General features: G+C 41.5%; 1 protein-coding gene across 1 annotated transcript in view; it reads left to right on the top strand.

The window, feature by feature from the left end:
* STAB2 (stabilin 2) overlaps nt 1-23,294 on the top strand; it is an 85,977-nt gene that overhangs the window by 15,174 nt on the left and 47,509 nt on the right. The window contains exons 8-20 of the mRNA XM_064154853.1: nt 783-979; nt 2,017-2,150; nt 6,846-6,979; nt 9,346-9,428; nt 10,478-10,627; nt 12,195-12,338; nt 13,095-13,157; nt 13,250-13,369; nt 13,989-14,042; nt 15,113-15,193; nt 16,668-16,820; nt 21,751-21,837; nt 22,359-22,470. Coding sequence (XP_064010923.1) covers nt 783-979; nt 2,017-2,150; nt 6,846-6,979; nt 9,346-9,428; nt 10,478-10,627; nt 12,195-12,338; nt 13,095-13,157; nt 13,250-13,369; nt 13,989-14,042; nt 15,113-15,193; nt 16,668-16,820; nt 21,751-21,837; nt 22,359-22,470 — 1,512 coding nt within the window. The remainder of the gene's footprint in view (nt 1-782; nt 980-2,016; nt 2,151-6,845; nt 6,980-9,345; nt 9,429-10,477; nt 10,628-12,194; nt 12,339-13,094; nt 13,158-13,249; nt 13,370-13,988; nt 14,043-15,112; nt 15,194-16,667; nt 16,821-21,750; nt 21,838-22,358; nt 22,471-23,294) is intronic.

The following is a 23,294-nucleotide window of genomic DNA, read 5'->3' as shown; positions in this document are numbered from 1 at the left end:
TGTATGTGAATGATTTTACAATGGAATAGAAGAAAAAGCATAAAGCAAAGCTAAGAATTGCCATCTCTCATAGTCCCAGCTGAAGACAAAGAAAGGGAAGAGGAGAGGGGATGGCAGATGTGTCTGGGGTCTGCTCTCTTCTAGATACAACCTGTGCTTGACCATATCTTAACTGGACATTAATCTGTGAGAAGATGCTCTCCAAACACTGCTGGGTTTGTAACAAACTATATTGCCAAAAAAAAAAAAATAAAAAAAAGACCATGAAAATAACTAGTGAGCTCCCAGTCCAGTTGTGTAACTGCAGCAGACTCAAGTACTTGCCTGACAGTTCTCTACATAGCTGAATGGATGAGATTATAATATTTAATTACCAGAAAGAAAGCAGCAAAGGTCTATTGCATTAAAAAGTATTTTCCAGCTGATGTAACACACAGTTAAAGCTTGTATGGCCCTCCCATCACCTACCTGATCTTCTCTAGTTAAAATCTGCCAGAGAACAAAGAAATAGTTCTGATATTTTAATGCTCACATTATACATTTAATCTGTTTATAACTCAGTTTGCCAAGTTAAGAGATCGTTTCTGTTCAAAAGCAAACAGTTGGTTGCTACATCAATATAAACACATTCCTCCTTTCTGTCTTCATGCCACCACGATACTTTGGACTTGGCTGTTTAGTCTACTTAGGCTTTGTCTAGCACCGAGATACTCGGCAAATCCTCATCTTCAGTTTCAGAACTGTGGGCAATAATTAATTTATTTTGTTTATCTTTTCACAAGCTATCAACCCATGCTCCAAAAAGGTCTGTGATCCTAATGCTGATTGCATTTACCTTGGACCAAATCAGCACAAATGTACCTGTCAAGAAGGTTACAGAGGAGATGGTCAAGTCTGCTTACCCATAGACCACTGCCAAGCAGCATACGGGAACTGCCCTGCACAGTCCACTATTTGCATATATGATGGTCCAGGAAAGGTTAGTGTTGAAAAGGTGCTCTGGCTATTTCTTAAGTCAGCTTCCTAGAAAGGAACAAGGCTCTCTCTCCAAAAAGAAGTCATGAGGATACAGGAACAGGCCTCAAGGAGAACGAGCTTTACTCTTAGCTTTGGCACAAGCCCTGTTCATGACCAGGATTCCTTTACGTCCCTCTCTGTGCACCTGTGTGGTGCTTTCCCCTTTGAAAATGAAAATAGTGTTCATTTTTGCTAGAATATTTTGATTCATTATTGGGGTTGAACTAGATGATCGAGGCTGGACTAGGTGATCTTTCGAGGTCCCTTCTAAGCCCTAGCATTCTGTGATTATTTACCTCCCCAAAATGAAGGTGTTGAAATGAAGCTACTCCCAGTTACATTTTCTCTCTCTGACTGCACAGTGCTTGTAGGAACAGTAGGCTCCTTACACAGGTACCACAGATGACTGCCCACAGTGAATGCTTTTAAGAAAGAAATAATCTGAGTCTTTGAGGTCTACCAATGAAAGACAGCATATAAAGGCTGCATATTAGTCATGCTGTCAGGAACTGGTGAGGCTTCTGTGTGTAGAACTCCTACTGCTGAGAAAGCAAGACCATGCCTCTTTTGCCTGGACACTATGATGAGCAGAAAAGGGGGCCAGTCATCCAGAGTCATCTCATGGTTCATGCTCATACAAGTGCCGATATGTCTTGCTCATTTATAATATGCCTTGGCACTCAGTTTGAGAGATAGAGGGCTGTGGGAACAGGGGTAAAAAAACTGACCTACCTGTACAGATTTTGAATGTTCTCTGGTCACAGAAGTTAATCTAAAGGGCTTTATCTGAAGGAAATTTACTGAGTCAGGAGTTTCCTTGAGTGGATAAAATCTAAAAGGAATTTGTCTAAATATGGATAAGCTTTATAATTGCATCTGGACTCACTGAGTGATTAACTAAGCTTTGGAAGCTCACTGTTTCTCGACTCTAGGTCTAGGAAGTATGCTGAAATCCACAATTTATGTCTAATTTTTCTATGTCCTCTCCTTCTAATGTAGTCCCACTGTGAATGCAAGGAGCATTACACAAACTTTGTACCTGGGAAAGGATGCAGCATGACAGACATCTGTGAGAAAAACAACACCTGCCATAAAAAAGCTAAATGTTCGATGGTTGTACCAGGACAGATTACGTGAGTCTTTTCTTCCTCGTTGAAGTCTGCCCTCAGTTTCTCCTTCCAACCCCTAGTAAAAAGACTGCTAAAACAAATCCAGTGGATTAACACCTCCTGAAGTTATCACTAATGGTTTCTTTATCAAGGGCAAATTCTAAGATTTAATGAGGTTAGGGTCAACCAACTAGCCTAGTGTTTGATTTCATCAGTCCAGTTGCTAATCCCTGCCAAGTTTTATTTTTATAGCACTCAAGGGTCATTCTGCTCTCATAAATAAAAAGGCTTGAGACCTCTTTTCTGTTCCTCAGGGTAGCAGCATCATCTGGCCCGCAGCTGAAGTCTTCTCCCAAAGCAGTGTAACTGCTTCTTGGCAGAGGTTCCTGGCACACACTATCCCTTCAGCTGTGCCTGGGAAAATGCTACTTCATCCCAAGGCCAAAAACACACCAGGCAGCACACTAAAAATTAATCAGCATTAATTATCATGGTACAAAGCTGAAGCCTTGTCTCTTTTTCCTATACTAGTACTAGGGAATCTGACCTCCATGCTGTGAAAACAACACCAACCTCAGCAGAGTCCTCAAAATCCCAAGACAAAACCCATAAGAAATAGTAAAATCCCTGGCAGTTTCTTTTCCTGTCTAGAGCTTTGCTACACAGATGGTAGGAGAAAAGTCAGTTTTAACACTAAACTTCACAAAGCTTTCTTAAACCAAACAATTCAGATTTTGTGTACCTGTAGCCCAATGACAATTAGTAGTAGACTTAAAGAGGTGGCCCAGAATGTGAGCTTTCAGGAGTTGAAAGTTTGAGTGTAAAAGAAAAGCCAGGGCATTAGTTTTAAGTTGGGGACAATTTATCATATAGATCTATAGAGACAGAAAGTGTTCACACAGGAGAGCATTAGCATTGCCAGTTCTTGTTTCATCACACAGCTTTCTCTAACAGTGCAATATCAACAACATGATGTAAGCTATTGTGCATTTCAGACATGTTTATCTAGAATATCCCCTAGTTCAGTTCTAGAGTGTACTATACTACTCAGACTTCACTCAGTGTAGTATACTACAACACTGCACAACAGGAATGGAAAACTAAAATTCTACCTCACATAAATCAAGATATTTCTGTCCTAATTTGTCTACTGTTTTAATATTGTAAGTCAGTTTTCAATAGCTAAGGAAGTTGAAAGAATTGTTGAGTTGAAAAAAACAAATATTTATGATTAGAAAAAGAAAGTAGCAGTCCAAATGTTTTGTTCATTGTTCATTTGGTGACTTTCAATGGCAACAACAAATATGGAAGAAAGAGGTAAGACTCTAATCACACTGAAACTCCCTGTTTGGGGAGGGGATGGGGGAAGAAACTATACTAAAAGAAACTAAGAAAAACCCATTTATGAAAGAGGAACTTTGCAAAGAAAAATATTGATTGGTAAATCTGGGTAAATTGCTCCTGGTAAGCAGCACCCACCATATTTTGGCTGCATGTTAGATTTTAAATGGATTTGGGAAGGCTTGTTTTGTGGGTGTTTTAAACTTCTAAAACACAAGCTGCATCATTGCTGTCTACAACTACCTGAAGAGAGGTAGCCAAGTGGGGGTTTGTCTCTTCTCCCAGACAACCAGCAACAGAACAAGGGGACACAGTCTCAAGTTGTGCTGGGGGAAGTATAGGCTGGATGTTAGGAGGAAGTTCTTCACAGAGAGAGTGATTGGCATTGGAATGGGCTGCCCAGGGAGGTGGTGGAGTCACCATCCCTGGAGGTGTTCAAGAAAAGCCTGGATGAGGCACTTAGTGCCATAGTCTAGTTGATTGCATAGGTCTGGGTGCTAGGTTGGACTGGATGATCTTGGAGGTCTCTTCCAACCTGATTGATTCTATGATTCTATGATCAAAACCCACAAACATGCATTGCTCCTTTTCTTTTGTTTTTGGTTTTGTTTTCATTAAAATCACAGCTGTATTGTTAGCTTCCCCCATACAGACCCCTTTTTAATTTCTCCAGAATTAAATTATTTGTACAGAAATAAATGTCTAATACAGACAAAGATGAAGAAAATGCAAACATTTGGTTTGTGAATTTAACAACCTCCTGGAAAAATCAAGTTTGTTTTTGTTTTCTGTTCTCCTATAGATCTTCCCTGAGTAATTGCTGACACTTTCTTTGGCGTTGCTTCAGTGCAGTAATTATATTCAGCCTTGCCCAGAAGCTACAAAACTTCACCTGGTGCAGAATTATACTGTATATTAAAACATAACCTCTCTGGTTTCCAAGCAGAACTGGCTTTTGCTCAGATAAATTATTTTCTTTTTTAATCTGACTCTTATTTTTACTCTGACACTGTAGAGATTTGTAGCTTCATAAACCAAAATTCTACTATATAAATTTCATGTAAAATGGAGAAAGATTAATTCCCCTGCTCCTTTTCCAAAGAGATATAATTCTCTTCCTCTTCCTAAGTAAGCTGCAGCAGTGACAGTTTCTGTTCTTCAGTCCTGCCTGTACATTCTATGCAGTGCATCATGCAAACATAAACCAACTAATTTTAACTAGTTCAGCAGGGTTTATTGTGAAGCTGATCATCCTTAGAGGCACTCAACACACACAATGGCAGTGCATTCAAAGCAAAAAATAGAAAGCTATGTGTAGTATGAATTGCAAACCAGATCCTCCAGAGAAAGCTAAACCAAAACTGATCTACTCAGTGAATTCAGCTGGTCCTTCCTAAGCCAGAATAAAGGACTCCATCAGACGGGGTGAGGAGACAGACAGATTGAAGGCATCAATCCCTCACAATTAGTGCTAATCTGTAATTGCTAAATGTTTTCCTTTGGCAGTCAAATCCAAATCCTGTCTGGATATCCACTCAGTTATGGGCAATATTGTCCTTGGATTATAAATTTCAATCTATGTAGGTATTTCTGCAGCTTACTCTACCCATGGGAATGACTGCCAAACAAATTACTGTGGTTAACCACCTCCTCCTTTATGACCATTTTGCTGAAAGACAGAGAGGTTTAGTTTGAAACCTTGATCTGATTTGTATGGAAGTTCAAGAGCAGTTTCTTCTGTCTATTAAATTATTCTTCAGCTCCTTTGAAGATTTTTTTCTTCTCTGCTCAGAAGTGGAAGGGGACATGTACATCAATACAGTGCATCGATATTTACCCATCAGAAGAAAGAGGTCAGCTCCCAAGGATTAGCTGCTCCTCTTTCCCTGCCCTAAACTTTTCATCTGGGCTCCACAGTCACACCCTCTGCCCAAGAGATCCTCTTAAAAAGGAGTCAGTTCACCATCAGAATCACATCCTAAAAATTTCAAATGCTTAGGCTGCTGTTTACCCAGGACCAGGAGGAGTCAAAGCTTAAGTCTCTTGGCCAAAATCCAAGCACCCATCTAAATCTATATGTAACCCTCCAGACTGCAGGAACTGTGAGGCTTTTCAAATAATAGTGCTATCACCAGAGAAATAGCCATGGTGGAGACCATACATGGGAAATGGATTATTTGGCATCAGGTTTCTACTACTGTGTGATGTGAGAGGTGGATGTGTGTTTGGAACAGCAGCAAATGATTAGGTTAGCTTCATAAGGGACACCTTTTGCTTGTGTGTAATAACATTCCTTCTCTAACAATGCCTTCAGAAAAAATATCTGGAGACATGAGCCACAGACAGGGCTTCTAGGAATACTGAACATGCTGAATGCTTAATTAGGAAAGGGGCTGTTAAAAACCAGCATTTGCCAACACATGCCAGATAGTTATTTAGCCTCCTAAATCTGGTTCAGGTTTCTTTCTGTTCAGGCAGCATGTTGACAAGCACCCGCTTCAATTTTAGCACTGAAGATGAGTTCATGACTGAGCTGACAACTTCAGCCAGTCTCCCAGGAGCACCTAGGCAGGGACTTATTTTCTGAAGACTGCAGAAGAAAGCTGATATCAACAAAACCAGCAGGCCTCAATGGAGTACCCATGGGACAGTCAGGGCATTACAAATGAGATGCTATTTCCAGTGCAGAGACATCATCAGCATAAAGCACACATCTGAAAAAGCTTGAGATTTTGTGCTTCAGCAGCTTCAGCAAAACAATATTAAAGTACAAGTGTCATTGCCCAGAATAGTTACTTAAAGGGCAGGGTAATAAATGACCACTTTCCTTTGGTAAAAGCACTGTTACCTCTGCCTGCCTTTTCCTGCCAGCCCTACACAGCTATCACAAGGATGGATGAGCTGCCATCATCCCCTTTGTGCATAACTACCATCAAGCTGCTGAGTCTCGGGGAGTAAGGCTTTCACACATCTGCCTCTCTACTGCAAGGGTAGCAGTTTATGCTGTGGCTTGTCCTTGCCCACAGGCAGGCAAACTCAGTGGCTTTCTGGGCTCAGCAACCACAACATTTGGGAAACAGGCTGCAGAACAACCAAGGACATTGTGTAGTCCCCATTCAAAAAGGCCCTGCAAGACAGATGTCACCGCCTTCTGGCTCAGCTCTCAGAAGGACATTGTGTCAGACAAGCAGCCACCAAGCTGCCCTACTCACTGACATACCTTACAGTATATAGAAGCAACAGTTAAACTAAAATACACTGGTGATTCCTGAAAATGTCTTCTAAGCAGCAATTAATTAACCCTGAAGGAGGTTTAGCTAGAGTCTCTCTGACAGCACAGGGCATCAGCACAAAGCTAACATGATGATCCCTTTGCAGGTGTACGTGCCAGGCAGGCTCTGTGGGAAATGGCTTTGTGTGCTATGGAAACATCATGGAGCGCCTCCAGGAGCTGAATGCTGAGGTGGGAGGACGATGGCAAGGCAAGCTGACATCTGCCTTGGTGCTCATGGGTAAGTGACCACACGCAAGCAGTCAGCTCCTGCTGAATGGCTTGATCTTGCCTGGTCTTCCCTCAGTGCACCGTGCTGCAGGAAGGCACTGCTAACAGCATGGCACAGTACACATGCTGCTTACTGCAGACCTTGCTAACCATGCCAGACAGATTCAGATTGCATTGGGTTGGTAAGGGCCCTCAAAAGTCATCTTGTCCAACCTCCTGCAGTGAGCAGGGACACTTCCAACTAGATCAGGCTGCCCAGGACCACATCAAATCTGATTTTGAATGTCTGCAGGGACAAGACCTCAGCTGACTCCCTGGACAACCTGTTCCAGTATTTCACCATTCTCTTTGTAGAGAATTTCCTTCTTCTGTCTAACCTAAATCTACTCTGCTCCAGTTCCAAACCATTATCCTTATCTTATTGCTACGAGCAGTTCTAAAAAGTCCTTCCCCAGCCTTTCTGTAGGAAGAATTCCCATCTAAAAGATTTCCAACATTCCTACAACCCCTCATCATTTAGTATCACCAGAGGGGTTTGCCCCATAATAAGTGGGATCATTCTAATTCCTTTCCCTCCATGCCCTCTTTGATTGGGTTAAATGAGACTTGATCTAGAACAACACATGGAATTCACCAACTGTCATCAATGTCATTGCTTACATCAAGAAATAAAAGGAACACAAGGGGAAGAAGACTGATCTCATTCACAGTCTCCATCACTCTCAGGAACTCCCACCAGAGCATCTCAACCATAGCTGGGAGGTATACAGGTTTCCAAGTTATCTGCAGAGATGAGATGGATGCCCTGTCAGGGCTCACATCTTTCAGCCTTCCAGTTACTGCTGTTAGCTCATGAAAAGAACAGCATAACCATCTTTATCATCTTCTGCTGCACAGCCAAAAATGTGAGCTATGAACAAATACTGCCAGAATAGAGCTGAATCTTCAAGTTACATTTGTAAAAGAGAATTTTTTTCTATTTAATATAATTTCCTCAGCCTTTGTCATTGAGTCATGCAATTAAAATAAAGATCCAGAATTCATCACCAGAAGGCAATAATAATCCCCTGTCCAAGGAAAAAGCCTGGCACTGACCTTTACATTCAGCACTGACAACATCTCAGCACCAAGAACTCAGTTGCAGCTTCTCTGTGTGTTTCTCCCTATGTGTCCAAACTGTGTCTGACATGCTAGGTGCCACCATTTGTAAACACCAGTCCAGAGTTTCTGTCTTTTGGTTAAGTTTTGGACATTAATAAGCGATTTGATTCAGTGGCCAGAAGTTACAGAGATACTTTAACTGGTTATTGTACAAGACATTCACACCACATTAATGTCTTTCATGAACTAAAACTATACAAGAGAATAGTCCACAATGTTTTGCAAGACAGCATATTAGTTTTCAGGTGTACTCGCTGTTATGACATACCTATAATGGCTCTAAAGCCAGTCTTAGTTCTGATTTTAAACCTCTGCAGAAAAAAAAAAGTGAATATTAGAAATATTTAAGACCTTCAGCTACAGAATTAGTGGTCTCATACTGCTGCTGTGAAAACAGAACCACAGAATGCACTGAGTTGTAAGTAACCTCTAAAGGTCACCTAGTCTAACCCCCCTGCAGTAAGCAAAGACATGCCCAACTAGATCAACTGACTCAGAGCCCCATCAAGCCTGACCCTGACTGTCTCTGGCAATGGGGCCTCCACTACCTCCCTGGGCAACCCATTCCAGTGTTCCACCACCCTCATAGTAAAGAACTTCTTCCTAATGTCCTGTCTAAATGTACCCTTCTTTGCTTTACAAACCATTGCCCCATGTCCTGTTGCTGCATACCTTTGCAAAAATCTCCTCCTTATCTTTCCTTTAGGCCCCCTTCAGGTACTGGAAGGCTGCTATAAGGTCTCTCCAGAGCTTTCTCTTCTCCAGGCTGAACAAACCCAACTCTCTTGGCCTGTCTTCATAACAGAGGTGCTCCAGCCCTCTAATCATGTCTGTGGCGCTCATTTGGACCATCTCCATCAGGTTCATGCCCTTCTTATGTTGAGAGCCCCACGGTTTGCTGGTATTTGGACTACCAGCAGGTTATCAGCAGCATAACCCTCACCCCACAAAGACTCATGTCTACCACCCTGGTCTGCCTGCCATAGAATATGGGATGCCAGAAGCATTTTGAATGCTTTGCCTGTATCAAATATGCAGCAGCACCTGGATTACACATCCCATCTGCCTTTCTCAATTAGCTGAATTTTAGAATCTTCAGATTTCTTTTTTCCCTTGCATACCTGGCACAGATTACAAAAGCCCTTCCTCCAATGAGCTTTCCAAAACACATTTAAATTCTTTTTTCTTTTTTTTCCCCTACTGTCTCCTAACAAGAAAATGCCTATGCATGGCCACTGAGTACTCTGGGACCATTTACCGTGCTTGTAGCAACGAACAGAGGGCTCAAAGGTACAAATGTAAGTATACAACAGACTTTCAAATAGAGAGGGATTTAGCTCCTTCAAAATTCTTATCTTTGCCGAAAGTGGTTTGAGGCAATAGATTCAGAAGTTTCTGCTGTAGCATAGAATCATAGAATCAACCAGGTTGGAAGAGACCTCCAACATCATCCAGCCCAACCTAGCACCCAGCCGTATCCAGTCAACTAGACCATGGCACTAAGTGCCTCAGCCAGGCTTTTCTTGAACACCTCCAGAGACGGTGACTCCACCACCTCCCTGGGCAGCCCATTCCAATGCCAATCACTCTCTCTGCTAACAACTTCCTCCTAACATCCAGCCTATACCTACCCCAGCACAACTTGAGACTGTGTCCCCTTGTTCTATTGGTGGTTGCCTGGGAGAAGAGGCTACCCCCCGCCTGGCTACAATGTCCCTTCAGGTAGTTGTAGACAGTAATAAGATCACCCCTGAGCCTCCTTTTCTCTAGGCTAAACAACCCCAGCTCCCTCAGCCTCTCCTCATAGGGTTTATGTTCCAGGCCCCTCTCCAGATTTGTTGCCCTCTCTCTGGGCATGCTTCTGGATACATTTAAATCTAGGGGCCAGAGATTGTCTCTTTGCTGCTTGGAAGCAAAAGAAGATCATTTAATGAGTCAGGGTAGAATGCAATCAAGCTTCAAGTTTTGGACTGTCTTACACAGCTGCACTTAAGGCTTATTCACTTGGTTGAAACAGAGTTTGAATTAAGACCCAAATTTTCAGCACCATTTTTGATCTTTAAAATAATGGTTTTAGTTTTGAAAAAAAAAAAAAAAAAAAAAAAAAAAAAAAAAAAAAGTAACAAGGCCTACCTTCCCCTGAAGCCAGGACAGCTCTGGAGATACTTAGTGCTCATGCTGGGACATAAGAGTGCAATCTGACGTGAGCTAAAACTAACAGTAGCCTCTGTTTTGTTCAGACCTTATCACATCACTTCAGAAGAAAACATTTCAGAATGTAGCAGCTGAAGGAAAATGACATTGTTTTTAGCCTGTACTGAAATAAATCTCTGTTCTTCTCTTCCAGATAAAGGATCTTCTGAATAATAAATGGAAAGCACAATACTTTGTGAAACTCCATGTAATTGCTGGTCAGCTGAATACCAGTACCTTGAATAATGCTAACGTAATATATACTTTGACTGGCAAATCAGGAGAGATATCAAAGGGAGAAAAGGTAAGTGGCCTTCCAGCCCATCTCAGCAAGAGTACAACCTTCTGTTCACTCAGCAAGGAGTATGAAAATTCTTTCCTCAGTGAGACATCAAGTTGCAAATAGCTGCTGAATTTGGAAAAGCCATACACCAAATCATGCATTACAAGATGCCCAAATGAAACTTTAAACCTCATCCGCAAACTCCCCACTAAAATCAGTGCAAATCACTTTTGGAGGCATACCACCACAGAGTGCCATCAGCAGTCTACCACAGACTGCTGTAAAAAGACTTGCTAAAATGATGTCATCTTGAAATAGATCAGTGCTACAGGCTGGGGACAGAGTGGCTCGAGAGCAGCCAGGAAGAAAGGAACCTGGGGATACTGGTAGATAGTAGCTGAGCATGAGCCAGCAGTGTGCCCAGGTGGCCAAGAGAGCCAATGGCATCTTGGCCTGCATCAGAAACAGTGTGGCCAGCAGGACAAGGGAGGTTATTCTGCCCCTGTACTCAACACCTTGAGTACTGTGTCCAGTTCTGGGCTCCACAATGCAAGAGAGATGTTTTGATATTGGAACATGTTCAGAGAAGGGCAACAAAACTGGTGAGAGGCCTGGAACACAGCCCTGTGAGGAGAGGCTGAGGGAGCTGGGAGTGTTTAGCCTGGAGAAGAGGAGGCTCAGGGGTGATCTTATTGCTGTCTGCAACTACCTGAAGGGAGGCTGTAGCCAGGTAGGGGTTGGTCTCTTCTCCCAGACAACCAGCAACAGAACAAGGAGACACAGTCTCAAGTTGTTCAGGGGGAGGTCTGGGCTGGATGTTAGGAGGAAGTTCTTCACAGAGAGAGTGATTGGCATTGGAATGGGCTGCCCAGGGAGGTGGTGGAGTCACCGTCCCTGGAGGTGTTCAAGAAAAGCCTGGATGAGGCACTTAGTGCCATGGTCTAGTTGATTGGACGAGGGTGGGTGCTAGGTTGGACTGGATGATGTTGGAGGTCTCTTCCAACCTGGTTGATTCTATGTTTCTATGAAAAGAGATCTACTTTATTTCTCTAGTGAGTATGCACTGGATTTAGAATAGGAAAATATCACTATCTGAGGCATGTTGGTTTCCTGCAGGCTACAGTACAGTGCAGAATCAGCATCATTTTGTTGTTTTAAATCTACATATAATATAAGGAAATGAGTTGTAGTCCCTTAAGATTACAGGAATTGACCCTTTCAGTACAATCACATTTTAAATCATTTCCTCTCAGATCTTTATTACTTTCAGGCACCAGAGTCCATTAAGGTACACTGCTCTCCCCGGAGGGCCTGTCCATGTCACTCTTCTGAACTTCACTGTCCTGGAACAAAATAATATGATCCTGATCCAAAGTTAAGGTTTTTTTTTCTATTTCCTTGATAAGCTTTGGAAGCAACCATTAGGCTTCCCAGATTTAGGCTCTGGAAGCAACCATTAGGCTTCCCAGATTTAGATGTCCCAGGTGTTGGCAGTGGAAAGAGAAGTTAGAATACATTCCACAAGCATACTCACTCTGTTGTCATTCCATAACAAAAAGCACAATGTTCACTGCCTGGATTCTTTCAGGATGATCAGTTAAGAATTAGAATCCAAGGAGGAAAAAAGAAAGGAAAAATTTTGCAAGGAAATATTATTGCTTCCAATGGGATTTTGCACATTATTGACAAAGCCATGGACTACGTGGAGCCAACATTTGAAAGCAGCAAAGAGGTGAGCCACAAACTGTGTATATGCATCTTTTTTGATAGTTTCTCATGAATTCAGTGTAAGAGAGGATTTCAATTCAGTGTAAGAGAGGATGACTGACAGTAGCCAGACAAGATCTGCTGAGCCATTGTTTGTCAGCTCAGAGGAGCAACATGCAATGACACAGGTTCTACAGTAAACAGCTGTTCCCTCTTTTGCCAAGCTAGTCCAGGGAGGATTTACTTGTACTCATTGCATTTGAGTAGTTCCTTGGGAACAATTAGCACACCTCACTGAATTCCAGAACAGCACACTAAAAGAGGAATGTCTGCACAGATCTCAGACAAGACTTGCAGTTCCTCCCCACAAAAGGATAATACTCTAGTATTTCGTAATTTTGGATGTCATAGGTACTTTGCTACCCTGCTTGACATACTTCCTTGAGAGCTTGCTTCTCTGTATGGTGTTTTTGAAAAATATTGCCTTTTTCTCCCCTTTCTCACTGGGAATGAAGAGATAATAGCACTTTCCCAAGCACACATTCTTTGTTTGTTCTGTGACTACACAGTATTTCAGAAAAATGGTAAACTCTAAACCAGTATAGCCCCAGGTCAAGAGTGCTATCATCTCAGCCACTTCCAGCCACCCAAACAGTAAGGAAATCTGAACATATTCAATGTGAAATAACTGAGAATCCTACAGTAATTTTAAAAAGTGGCTTAAGAGAATTGGTATTTTTTTCCATATTCCCAATTAAATCTTATTTTCATCTTATTTCAGGAAACCATAATGTCAGTACTTCAAGGTAATGAAAGATACAGCAAATTTACATCTTTGCTAGAGGTAAGGATCTAGAAAAGCAGTTCTATAAAGCTATTTTCAGATGTTATTCAGTATTAATATGTCATTTCACTTTTATTGTTAAACCAAACCAGAAGACTGGCCTGGGAATGGATTTACAACAGGACAACAGGCCTTACACAGTCTTTGTTCCAAGTGATGAGGCTTTGAGTAATATAAAAGCTGAGGTTCTGGATTACCTGCTTTCTGCAGAGGTACTGTCTTTTTATAATGCAGACTTTCTCAGATAGTAGATGTGCGTTTCGATATATATCAGATGTACACATACATTATCCCCTGTTCATCTAAGCTAAGTTCCTATCTTCAAGCTTCAAGTCATCTCTAACAATTAAAGATCAAGATGACACCTAGAGAGGAATAGGTCTTGGGGTCTTCTACCATATAATGTGATGACAATCCCTGACATCAGGCCCACAATCCAATTACCTGGACAACACGGCTCAGACAGTTACATGGCAAAGCCCCAAATCTTCTTCTGGAAGGTGGCAACAGTTAAGGGGAACAGATGCCACAAGTACCCCATCAGCTGTGACATTGTCAGTGGGGTCCAAGGAGGTTGGACATTGGAGTCTACTCTGGATACCCTCTGCGTCTCCTGTAACAAACTGTGAAAGATCCATACCAAAGGTGATGCAGGGATGAGAGCATGCAGGGGTAGGGTGCGTGCTGCAAGCTGAGCACTACTGCTGACACAGAGGCTTTCTGGTGCACCAGCCAGCCACACTGTTCTCATCCCCATGCCCTCTCAACAGGCCAGGCTGGATCTGGGTGATTCATCTTGTGCTAAAACTGACTCTTTTTTGGTTTTGCCAGGGTTCAGGGAAGTTGCTGGAGCTGGTTCGATATCACATTGTCTCTGACACTGAGGTGAGCGTGGTTGCTTTATGATCTGGACCACAAGAGCATTTTCAAGTCCTTTGCCACTCTGAAGGCTATACTACTGGTTTCACATAAAGGCACATAAAGGTCACTAACAGAGAACACAAACTTTTGACTTCAGTGTCATTAATCAAAACAAAACCTTGCTAGGACACATGAGGTAGTGCTGGAATCATGGCAAATTAGAACCGTGTTGTGTCACATTAATGTGTTACATGCAAGTAACTGTTTCTAGTTTAAAATATCTTTTGGAACTTAGTGCAACTGGGGGGAAAAAATTATATATGTATAGTCATCCTGAACCTGAGATCCTAGGCCTTCCATGGAGCAGCAACTGCTGTCAGGTGTCAGCTCGGCAGGGCTGCAGGAAGAAGTAGCAGGAAAAGTACAGGCTGCTGTTGAAATCAAGCTCTCTCTCCAAACCCATCCTGCTAAAATTAGTCCTCTGTTTATCAGAAAGAGGTGGCTTTGTCATCCTCTAAGTAAGCACCCTGTTTTTTCCTTTTTCTACTGGAAAAAAAGAGCAGAACCCAGCAATACCAGAAAGGCTAGAGGAGAGTGAAGTTCATCCCCATCCCAACCCTTGCTGCAGGGAAGGAAGGATGTGCTCACATCCTTAGCAAAAAGACCCATTTAGGGTCCAAGGTGGAGGTCACTCTTGACACAAAGCAGGATCACAAAGAGCAAAGGCATGAAATCCACATATTCCTTAATGGTATATCAGCACCACCGTTTCCACAATGGTCTAAGGATGCAAATAGAGGTGTTTTTAGGGCAAAGTGACAATTTTACTTTGATTAGTTGCTATAATTAGGAGAATAATTAGTATGGGGGGGGGGGGGGCAACAAGCTCTTCACATGCAGCAATCAGCAAGTTCAATCAAAATTCAATCACTCTAACTTTCTTACACAAGCAGGTTAGACAATGGTGAGTTTGCCTACATAGCTAATAGGGCCATTTGCTCACTCTGAAGGGAAAGGTGCTGTTTCTTGTGAAATTCCCATGGATTTGAAATTAATAATGATCTTACATCTCTTTCAATCAATTTATATTCCAGCTAGAGATTGCCAGCCTCGTCTCAATAGAGCGCATCAGGAGCATGGCAAAGCAGTTCATTTATTTTAACAGGACCAGCACTGTAAGTCAAAGGCAGGTTTCACCTGTGAGCAGCTCCCTTTGATCTAGACAATTGTTTGCATGCAGGGAGAATGAAAAATGGAGGGGAAGGATATTAGAAAAGGAATTTCTTGCTATAATGAGGTGAAATTTTTCAGCTTGGTTTGACTGGATGATTTTTAAGGTCTCTTCCAACTGGATTGATTCTATGGTTCTGTGTGATTCTGTAACTTGCCAGTCCCACGTAGTGTTAGAAATCAGTACTATAATGAAGCAAAGAAGAGCCTGCAGTTTCTTTCTTTATATGATTAGTCCCAGCTCATCAATGTTCCTCCTTTATACTCTGCTAATTAAAAAAAAAAAAAAACAAAAATAACTATTTAAAGTATTTTTAAATCACTGCTCTATATCTTGGTTATTTTAAACACTTCTCAGTGCATACAGATATTCTCTTATTCTTTTTAATGCTGTATTCTCTGATCCTGATGAACCTTGTGAAGACAATTTAAAGATGTTAATTCATCAGTATTTTTGCTAATACAATCTTATCTGTAAATTGAACCTTTTTTTTTTAATCTTTTACCCAAATGTGAATGTTCTAGAAAAGAGAAGAGCAGATGAAGTAAATGTAGAAAACTATTTTTCTTCTCCTGTGTGATGGTTTGGGTGTTCCCTGCCCTCCCACACTTTAGAAATCACCCAGACTAGTCTCAGCCGGGCTCTGGGAATATACAAGAAGCTATTTATTTACAGCTAGCACAATATACAAGCAGCTATTTACAGTATATACAGTTATAGACAGAAATATACAAATGAAAAGGTAATACAGAAACACAACTCCCCTCCCAGAAACCTGAGTCCCCAGGAGGGGCTCTCAACCACCCCTGCACCTTCCCCCTGCCCCTCTCAACCTTACCCCAGTCCTAAAGAAGAATAGAGGTTTGGCCAGAGGTTAAGAAGCAAAGGTGAGTGGAAGGTGAGGTTAGGGAGATGCAGCTCAGCCAGAAGCCCAAAGCAGAGTGCGACAAAATGGTGAGGGTGTTATCTAATGTTTTTGTTTCTTCTTCAGCAAGACTCTCAGGGGAGTAGACATCACCATTGTTTTCCTTTCACAGCCTATGATCTAGTTCTTTACACCAAAACATTCTACCCTGCTTCAAACTAGCACATCCTGATAATTTGGATAGATCAAATTCTTTCACTTCTTCTCCTCTTTCTCATAGGGAGGACAAAAGTTTGCTAATGCCCAGCAAAACTAATGCCACTTTGACAGTCTTTCAAACACCAGTCCCACAAGCTAACAATGTAGTTTTAGAGGAAAACTTTCGATAGCTCTGCTGTAGACCAGTGTTCAAGAAAATGCACACCACACGTGTGCTTCTAGCACAAAACAAGTGTAATTAAAAATAATCAAAAAGAAATCTGACTAGGTGAAATGAAATTATCAACATTGAGATGCTACAAAAAATTACTAATAATAATTCATTGTTTCTTAGGGACAAATTTTGGTGAATGGAGAAGAAATGGAAGAAACAGATATTGTTGCAAAAAATGGGCACATTTATACTCTCGCAGGAGTCCTGATCCCACCCACTATTGTTCCAATTCTGCCACACCGCTGTGACAAGACAAGAAGTCAAGTTGCAATGGTAAGAGAATCACAACAAATCAGTAGTTTTTAACTGCTCCATCCATGGCACTCTAGCTCCTCCTTTACTACTTTTTCTGATATTGTCCATTAAAAAAAAAATAGGTATTTTTGGATATGAATACATCATAGAATCAACCAGGTTGGAAGAGACCTCCAAGAGCATCCAGTCCAACCTAGCACCCAGCCCTATCCAGTCAACTAGACTATGGCACTAAGTGCCTCATCCAGGCTTTTCTTGAACACCTCCAGGGACGGTGCCTCCACCACCTCCCTGGGCAGCCCATTCCAATGCCAATCACTCTCACTGTGAAGAACTTCCTCCTAACATCCAGCCTGTACTTCCCCCGGCACAACTTGAGACTGTGTCCCCTTGTTCTATTGCTGGTTGCCTGGGAGAAGAGGCCACCCCCACCTGGCTACATTGATGGCGTACAGCCACCTGGCTTGGACTACTGCACAGATACAAAAAAAACCCTTGCAAACAGGAAGCTCACACAAGGATATCCTATACCACATTAATGTATCTAGTGCTTGTAGAAGTCCTTTTTAATATGTTGTTTCTCCAGTCAGACTTTCTCCTCTGAATCCCACCTGTACACACAAGTATATGGTAAGCAGTGTCAAGTTCCCAGGGAAACTACTCCAAATCAGTGCTTTCATTTCTACTAAACAAGCAGGGAAAGAAGTCAGCAAGTTAAAAATACTAACATAACAGTTAACTTTATAAGAATGTATTAGAAATACGTTCTTTTCAGAAGCCACAGTTTGCCCTAGCCCTGCTTTCTTCCAGTTTCCTTCAGATTAGGCATTATAAAGCAGTTTTATGTTTCAAAAAGTGGATTTAGACATAACCTTGTTCAGTTTGGTGACACAGGACAGGCCTTCACACTTGGTAGCATTCAGATGCTACTTCTGGTAAGGAGAAAGAGGACTGGGCTGAGCTTTTAGCTTGCAGTAAGCATGCTCCAAACAGCTGTTATTGGACTGTCTTCAGTGCATATCTGGGCCAGTCACAGTTCCGGTGCAGTAATGCAAAACATTTATTAACTTATAATAGCCCAGATCCACAGCCTTGACATAGGTTCCCAGCAGAGCTGGACAGCATCAAAATTTAATGAAGAAAACACAAGAGTTGGCAGTAAAGAACTATTACTTCAAAGCACTGTATGTGCAATATAAACCAGGCAAGGTGCTGAGCTGTGGACTCTGATGGAAAAAACAGTCAACACCTTACAAATTCAAATTACACTCTGTCAACTTGAATTCCCTACCAGGAACCTATCCACAATCTGTGTCTGACACAGATCAGTTCTAAAGCAACACTGTGAAAAGTTATTTAAAGACAAAACAAATATCAACTGTCACAAAATTTTGTGAAGCTGAAGTCAGAAACTTTTGTCAGCTTTGAAACCTTCACACATGTTTTCAAATACAGTCAAATATCCAAGTCTATAAGCAGAACACTGCTACCAAGAAAAGTACCAGAGAGAGCAGTGGGTTTGCTTTTCACCTGCCACCCCTTCCACTCTCAGAAGAGAAAGAACAATGCCACCTTGCAAACTCTGCTCATGGTATCAGCAAAAAGTGACAGACCTTATAGGAACTGGAAGTTGTACACATTTATGAGAACTATACATGTGATCCACCATCACAGGTGGAAAGGGAAGTGAATCGGTGACACTGAGCATCAGGGAAGGCAATGCCAACAGCAGGAAACACTTTTCACAGCAATCAACCAGAGTTTTAAGTTCTAAAAGAGTAATGAGACACTTGAGAAATGCAAGGAAAGCCAAAAGCCTAAGTCAACTTCAGCCATGACTGCACAGGTTATCAATGAACTTTGATAATGCCCCCACGTATTTTCCAAAAGCATGTCTGTGGCACTGGTACCTCAACGACTTGATGCTCAGATGCTTTGAGTGCTGTCTTCCTTTAAGTGCTGGAAAATATGAGGGACTATTAAATCCAACACAGTATCTAACTCTTCCCCCCAACAATTCCAGTGATTAATCTTTGGTGAAAATGCTGTAATCTACATTCATGGTCATTTGCTCACTGATTGTGGAACACAGGGAAGTAACACATCACATTCTGGCTCTAGAATTTATTCTGCCTTGATCAAAACACAGGATATTAGCAGTCTCAAGTAACGTGGCTTTTACAAACTCCTTATCTACACACTGAAAGGCTCAACCTCTGTGAAACTACTGCACGTGGAGCCTGTTAGAGGACACACCTTTAAAACTGCCACTGGAGTTTTAATCTTCTCAGGGCTGTAATTGCCAGTCTCTGTCACCACCACATGGTGATAAATTAGCTAACAGGTAGGGGCAACCAATTGTAGCTAAATACTGCTGGATGACAGTGGAGTATAGGATCTACAACATGGAAACAAAGAATATTTTTCTCTTCACAGCCTATGCACAAGAGAAATTTCTGTTCCAACTGTCTGTATATGAGACTCAACTAATTTATGATCTTCCTGGGAAGAAATAAAGAATTCTCAGAGAAATGTGCACACTGCACTAGATTCTCTGACTATGTTAGTTAACAGATTATTCTGGGTTGAACAAAGGATGCCAGTGCATCCATGCCCAGGTTTATCTTCTGTTTAGGAAGCTTCCTGTTCTCAAAAGAAGAGGGATTGGGGGATGGACAAATTAAACTAAAGAGGGGAAGGTGGAAATTAACAACCACTCAGCAAAAATCAAAGCCAGCAGATATCACCTTGACTGTTCAGTAACAGATTCATGCTGCAATAGCTCAAAGTCCTAGAACAGATATACTTCAGATTTACAGGGTATATCATCTGTAAGTTGGAATCATACTTTTTCAAATTACTATCCTTGTTGTTTCCATCTAGGGTGTCTGTACAAGTTGTTTACCACATGCATTGGCTCCCTGTCCCCAGGATTCAAAGCCCATCGTAAGTGACATTTCCTGACAGATTCCCCAGTTGTACAAAATGCATAGAGGGAAAGGGTCCCCACAAGCAGATTACTGCACACAGTGAGCAAAAGAGCCAACAACAAATACAGGAGACCACACAAAACACAACTACAGACTGTACTTAGGTATCATTCTGGTGATGAGTGAATCATCAGGCAATTTCAGCATTATTTTATTTGCTGTTGCAAGATCCCCTATAGACTTCATACAGAAGCTCTCACCACTCCTTTCCCAGATAAAATTAAGATCAATTTCAGATAGACTTTGGCAGAAGAAAAAGGGGAGGAATGATAATTGTTATGATAATGTTTTGAGAGTTAGTGAATGAAAAATAGAGGAGGGAGACATTTAAAATAGATCTCACATCTGTTAAAAATTTCCTTTTGATTAAGTGTTCTCCCAGAAGAAGCTGTTGCAGAAGCAGCTTCAGAAAGGATTGGAAATCTCTGCACCTAAGAGATGCAAATCTGTCTGCCTTAAGTTCAAGTCTAGCTACCACAGGAATTACATTCTACATGTTATGAAAGTTCACTGGTAATTAATCCTATATGCCACATTCAGTAACAATGAAGAGAAAGTTCACATTATAAAAAAATACATAGTTGGTTTTTTTTAATGTGACACTCTAGAAAGATGCTTTCTCTTCTCCAGTTCAATTATTTTGCAATATTAAGACTGTATCACTGAACCTGCTGTTGCTTAGAAATATTAATGCTTCCATCTTGTGCATGTTGCAGCCTTTCTCAAAACGGAGATGCATTATTGAAGGCCCAACCTTTCAAAAAACTGGCTGTGCTAGAGCCTGCAATATAACAATCAAGGTATAGAGTTATGGGTCCTTAAGGTGAAATGTGTATAAAAGTTTTACAAAACATTGTCTTTTACCTTGTGAATTCTACTTTGGGAGTTGAGGTGCTTGGAGGTGTCCGTGTAGTTTCCATACACTTTACTGTGGGCTGAGAGGACCTGCTGTTAAGCATTAGAGCAAAATACCAGGTAAATTCCAGGCAAGCTGCCATTTGTTATTGGTAAGAGCACTAATCCTCTGTGATGCAGTTTTCACATAGGGCTCCAAGCCAAAATACACAACCCATGAAGAAAAGGACAACTTGGTCCCAGCCCTTCTTTTCCAGGGCTTCACACAACATTGGATAACAATGTATGGGAAACATTCCCAAGAACCATGCTTCACTTGCTCTTTATGGCAAGTCTAAATCTTTCAGAAGTCATTAGCTCCTGACAAATACTTACACCTTTCTGCTCCTGGGGATCCTAAATAGGCTTCTGCATTTCATGACCACCATTAAGTAACAAGTGGAGAAGTCTACAAACCTGCAAGCTTTGAGAGCTTTTTGCTAATTCTTATATCCCTTGAGTCACACATGTAAATTAGTTTTTTCCTAACACACTTTCTGTGCTCTTGATAAATAAGTGGATTGAGCAGCCAGTTCATGAATAAAACAAAAGATGCGGTTGAGAAAAACATCCAGGACTCTGTAGTGGCTAAATCCCATATTGGTGCAGATGAGAAGGAGAAAGATGAAACAGCATGTCTAGTTTTCACAGTGTCTCCCTCGTGTAAGACATATCTTCAAGTTCCTGATCTCAGATGCAAAGGAAACTGCCTGTCTCTGAATTGTGATGTACTCCCGCTGCCAAATGTGAGAGTGCACATGACATGAGAAGACACAAACATATTCATAACTGGTGCTGGACAGGGACTTTAACACTAATGAGACTAATAAGAGCAAAGGGAATATTTGATGATTTCTGCATCACTTTCTGGAGTTGCCAACACACACACACACACCGGTTTTAAGAGAGCCATTACAGAGGTGGTTCTGGTTGAACAGAAGCCTTAAGAGCCAGCTGTTCCTACAGGCCTTTGCCAGAAGGCCAAACCACAATGGAGAATTGTCTTCTGTGCATTGCCTCCACACTAAGGCACTGGAAAATTAAATATTTATCTTATTTCACAGGAACCAGAGTGTTGCAAAGGTTTCTTTGGTCCTGACTGCAGTCCATGTCCAGGAGGTTTTTCCAAACCCTGTTCAGGGAATGGACAGGTAAGCAGAGTACCCAGCAGCAACTTGCATTCCCATGGAGGAAATGGCAGACCGCATCCAAAAGTCTTTGAAGCACTTCTGCGCAACAGGAGCATTAGACTCCCCAAGTGCTGCACCCTCCATTTAGTCCAGTGATGACCATGATTTTTGGGTTCAGTGATAGAGAGGAAATAAAAAAGAATCAGTATCCTCTCAGAAGTTCAAACTGTGGGTTTCTGTGGTTCCACCACGTAGCACACAGGCAAAGCTGAAGCTGGCTGATCCACTCTGATGCTTTTACTTAGCACAGGACAATGACTTGACTTACTATTCTCACTTTAAAATTGCAAATGTAGAACACACAGCAAACTGCAAGCACAAGGAAAGCTTTTGCTTTGAAATGTCCTTTAAATCAAACCTGCAGTTCTTCCTGGTAGTTTAACACAGTCAAACTATAGGCAGGTATATAGTCTCTTTTTTGGGGGATGCACACAGCCTTATTTCATTTTATACATAGAAATTACCTCTGTTCCAAATCACAGTGCATGGATGGCCTGGGTGGAAATGGGACCTGCATTTGCACCGAGGCATTTCAAGGCTCACACTGTCAGTTCTGCTCAGACCCTGGCAAATATGGACCCCAGTGTGACAAAGGTAAGCACAGCCATACTTCTTCAGCTTCAGAGCATGGGCTATTTCTTTTGGACCCTAGGTACATTAAGATAGAAGTGAACAGCTTGCTAAACAGTCTCTGTGGCAAGTTAGCAAGATGTCTCTGGGGTACTTTTATTTCTCATTTCAAAGAGGATACAAGTCCAGAGCCAGTTAGAATCTTCTCACTGACCTAACTAGGCTTTCTGTAGGGGCCAGAGCGTGCTTTATATTGTTTATATATGCCTCACTCATAAAAAAGAAATCTTTCCTACTTCTTTCCCATCTGGTACTGCTCACAAGAGAACAGATTCTGCCTGCAATGACAAATGTGTAATCTAAGAACAACTAGACCTATACACAGATTGTGTTTAAAGCAACTTAATAACCACCCTTACTGAATTATTTCCAATCTATTGAACAGCTTATAGTCTCAGCAGTCATCTTCTTTATACTGACAGATTTAATCCTGCTATATCAAACAGTTACATTTGATGCAAATTCTACAGAATATGCATCAAATATAACTGTTTTCCACATCCACAAAATAATTTTTAGTCCTTTTTTGCCTCTTTTTTTTTGTGTGTGTGTTGTTTGGTGGACTTTTTTCTATGAAACAGCCTGTCATTCATGAAGCACAGCTCATTTGAAGGTTCAGAGGTACATGGCCAAGAACTAAAGACAAATTCCATTAAGAAAAGGTGATATTGCCTATGATCCAGTCCCATCAGAGAAGTACATGTTAAATTTACTAGTCATCACTGGCCCTTCTTGGGGCTGCAGAAGGCTTGCCTGCTATGTTTGTTACAAATTGTGCAAGATTAATA

This window comes from Pogoniulus pusillus, chromosome 15 (genome assembly GCF_015220805.1).
Source record: "Pogoniulus pusillus isolate bPogPus1 chromosome 15, bPogPus1.pri, whole genome shotgun sequence".
Taxonomy (NCBI): domain Eukaryota; kingdom Metazoa; phylum Chordata; class Aves; order Piciformes; family Lybiidae; genus Pogoniulus; species Pogoniulus pusillus.
The sequence above is the reverse complement of the archived record's forward strand: the minus strand, read 5'-3'. Positions and strand labels throughout refer to the sequence as shown.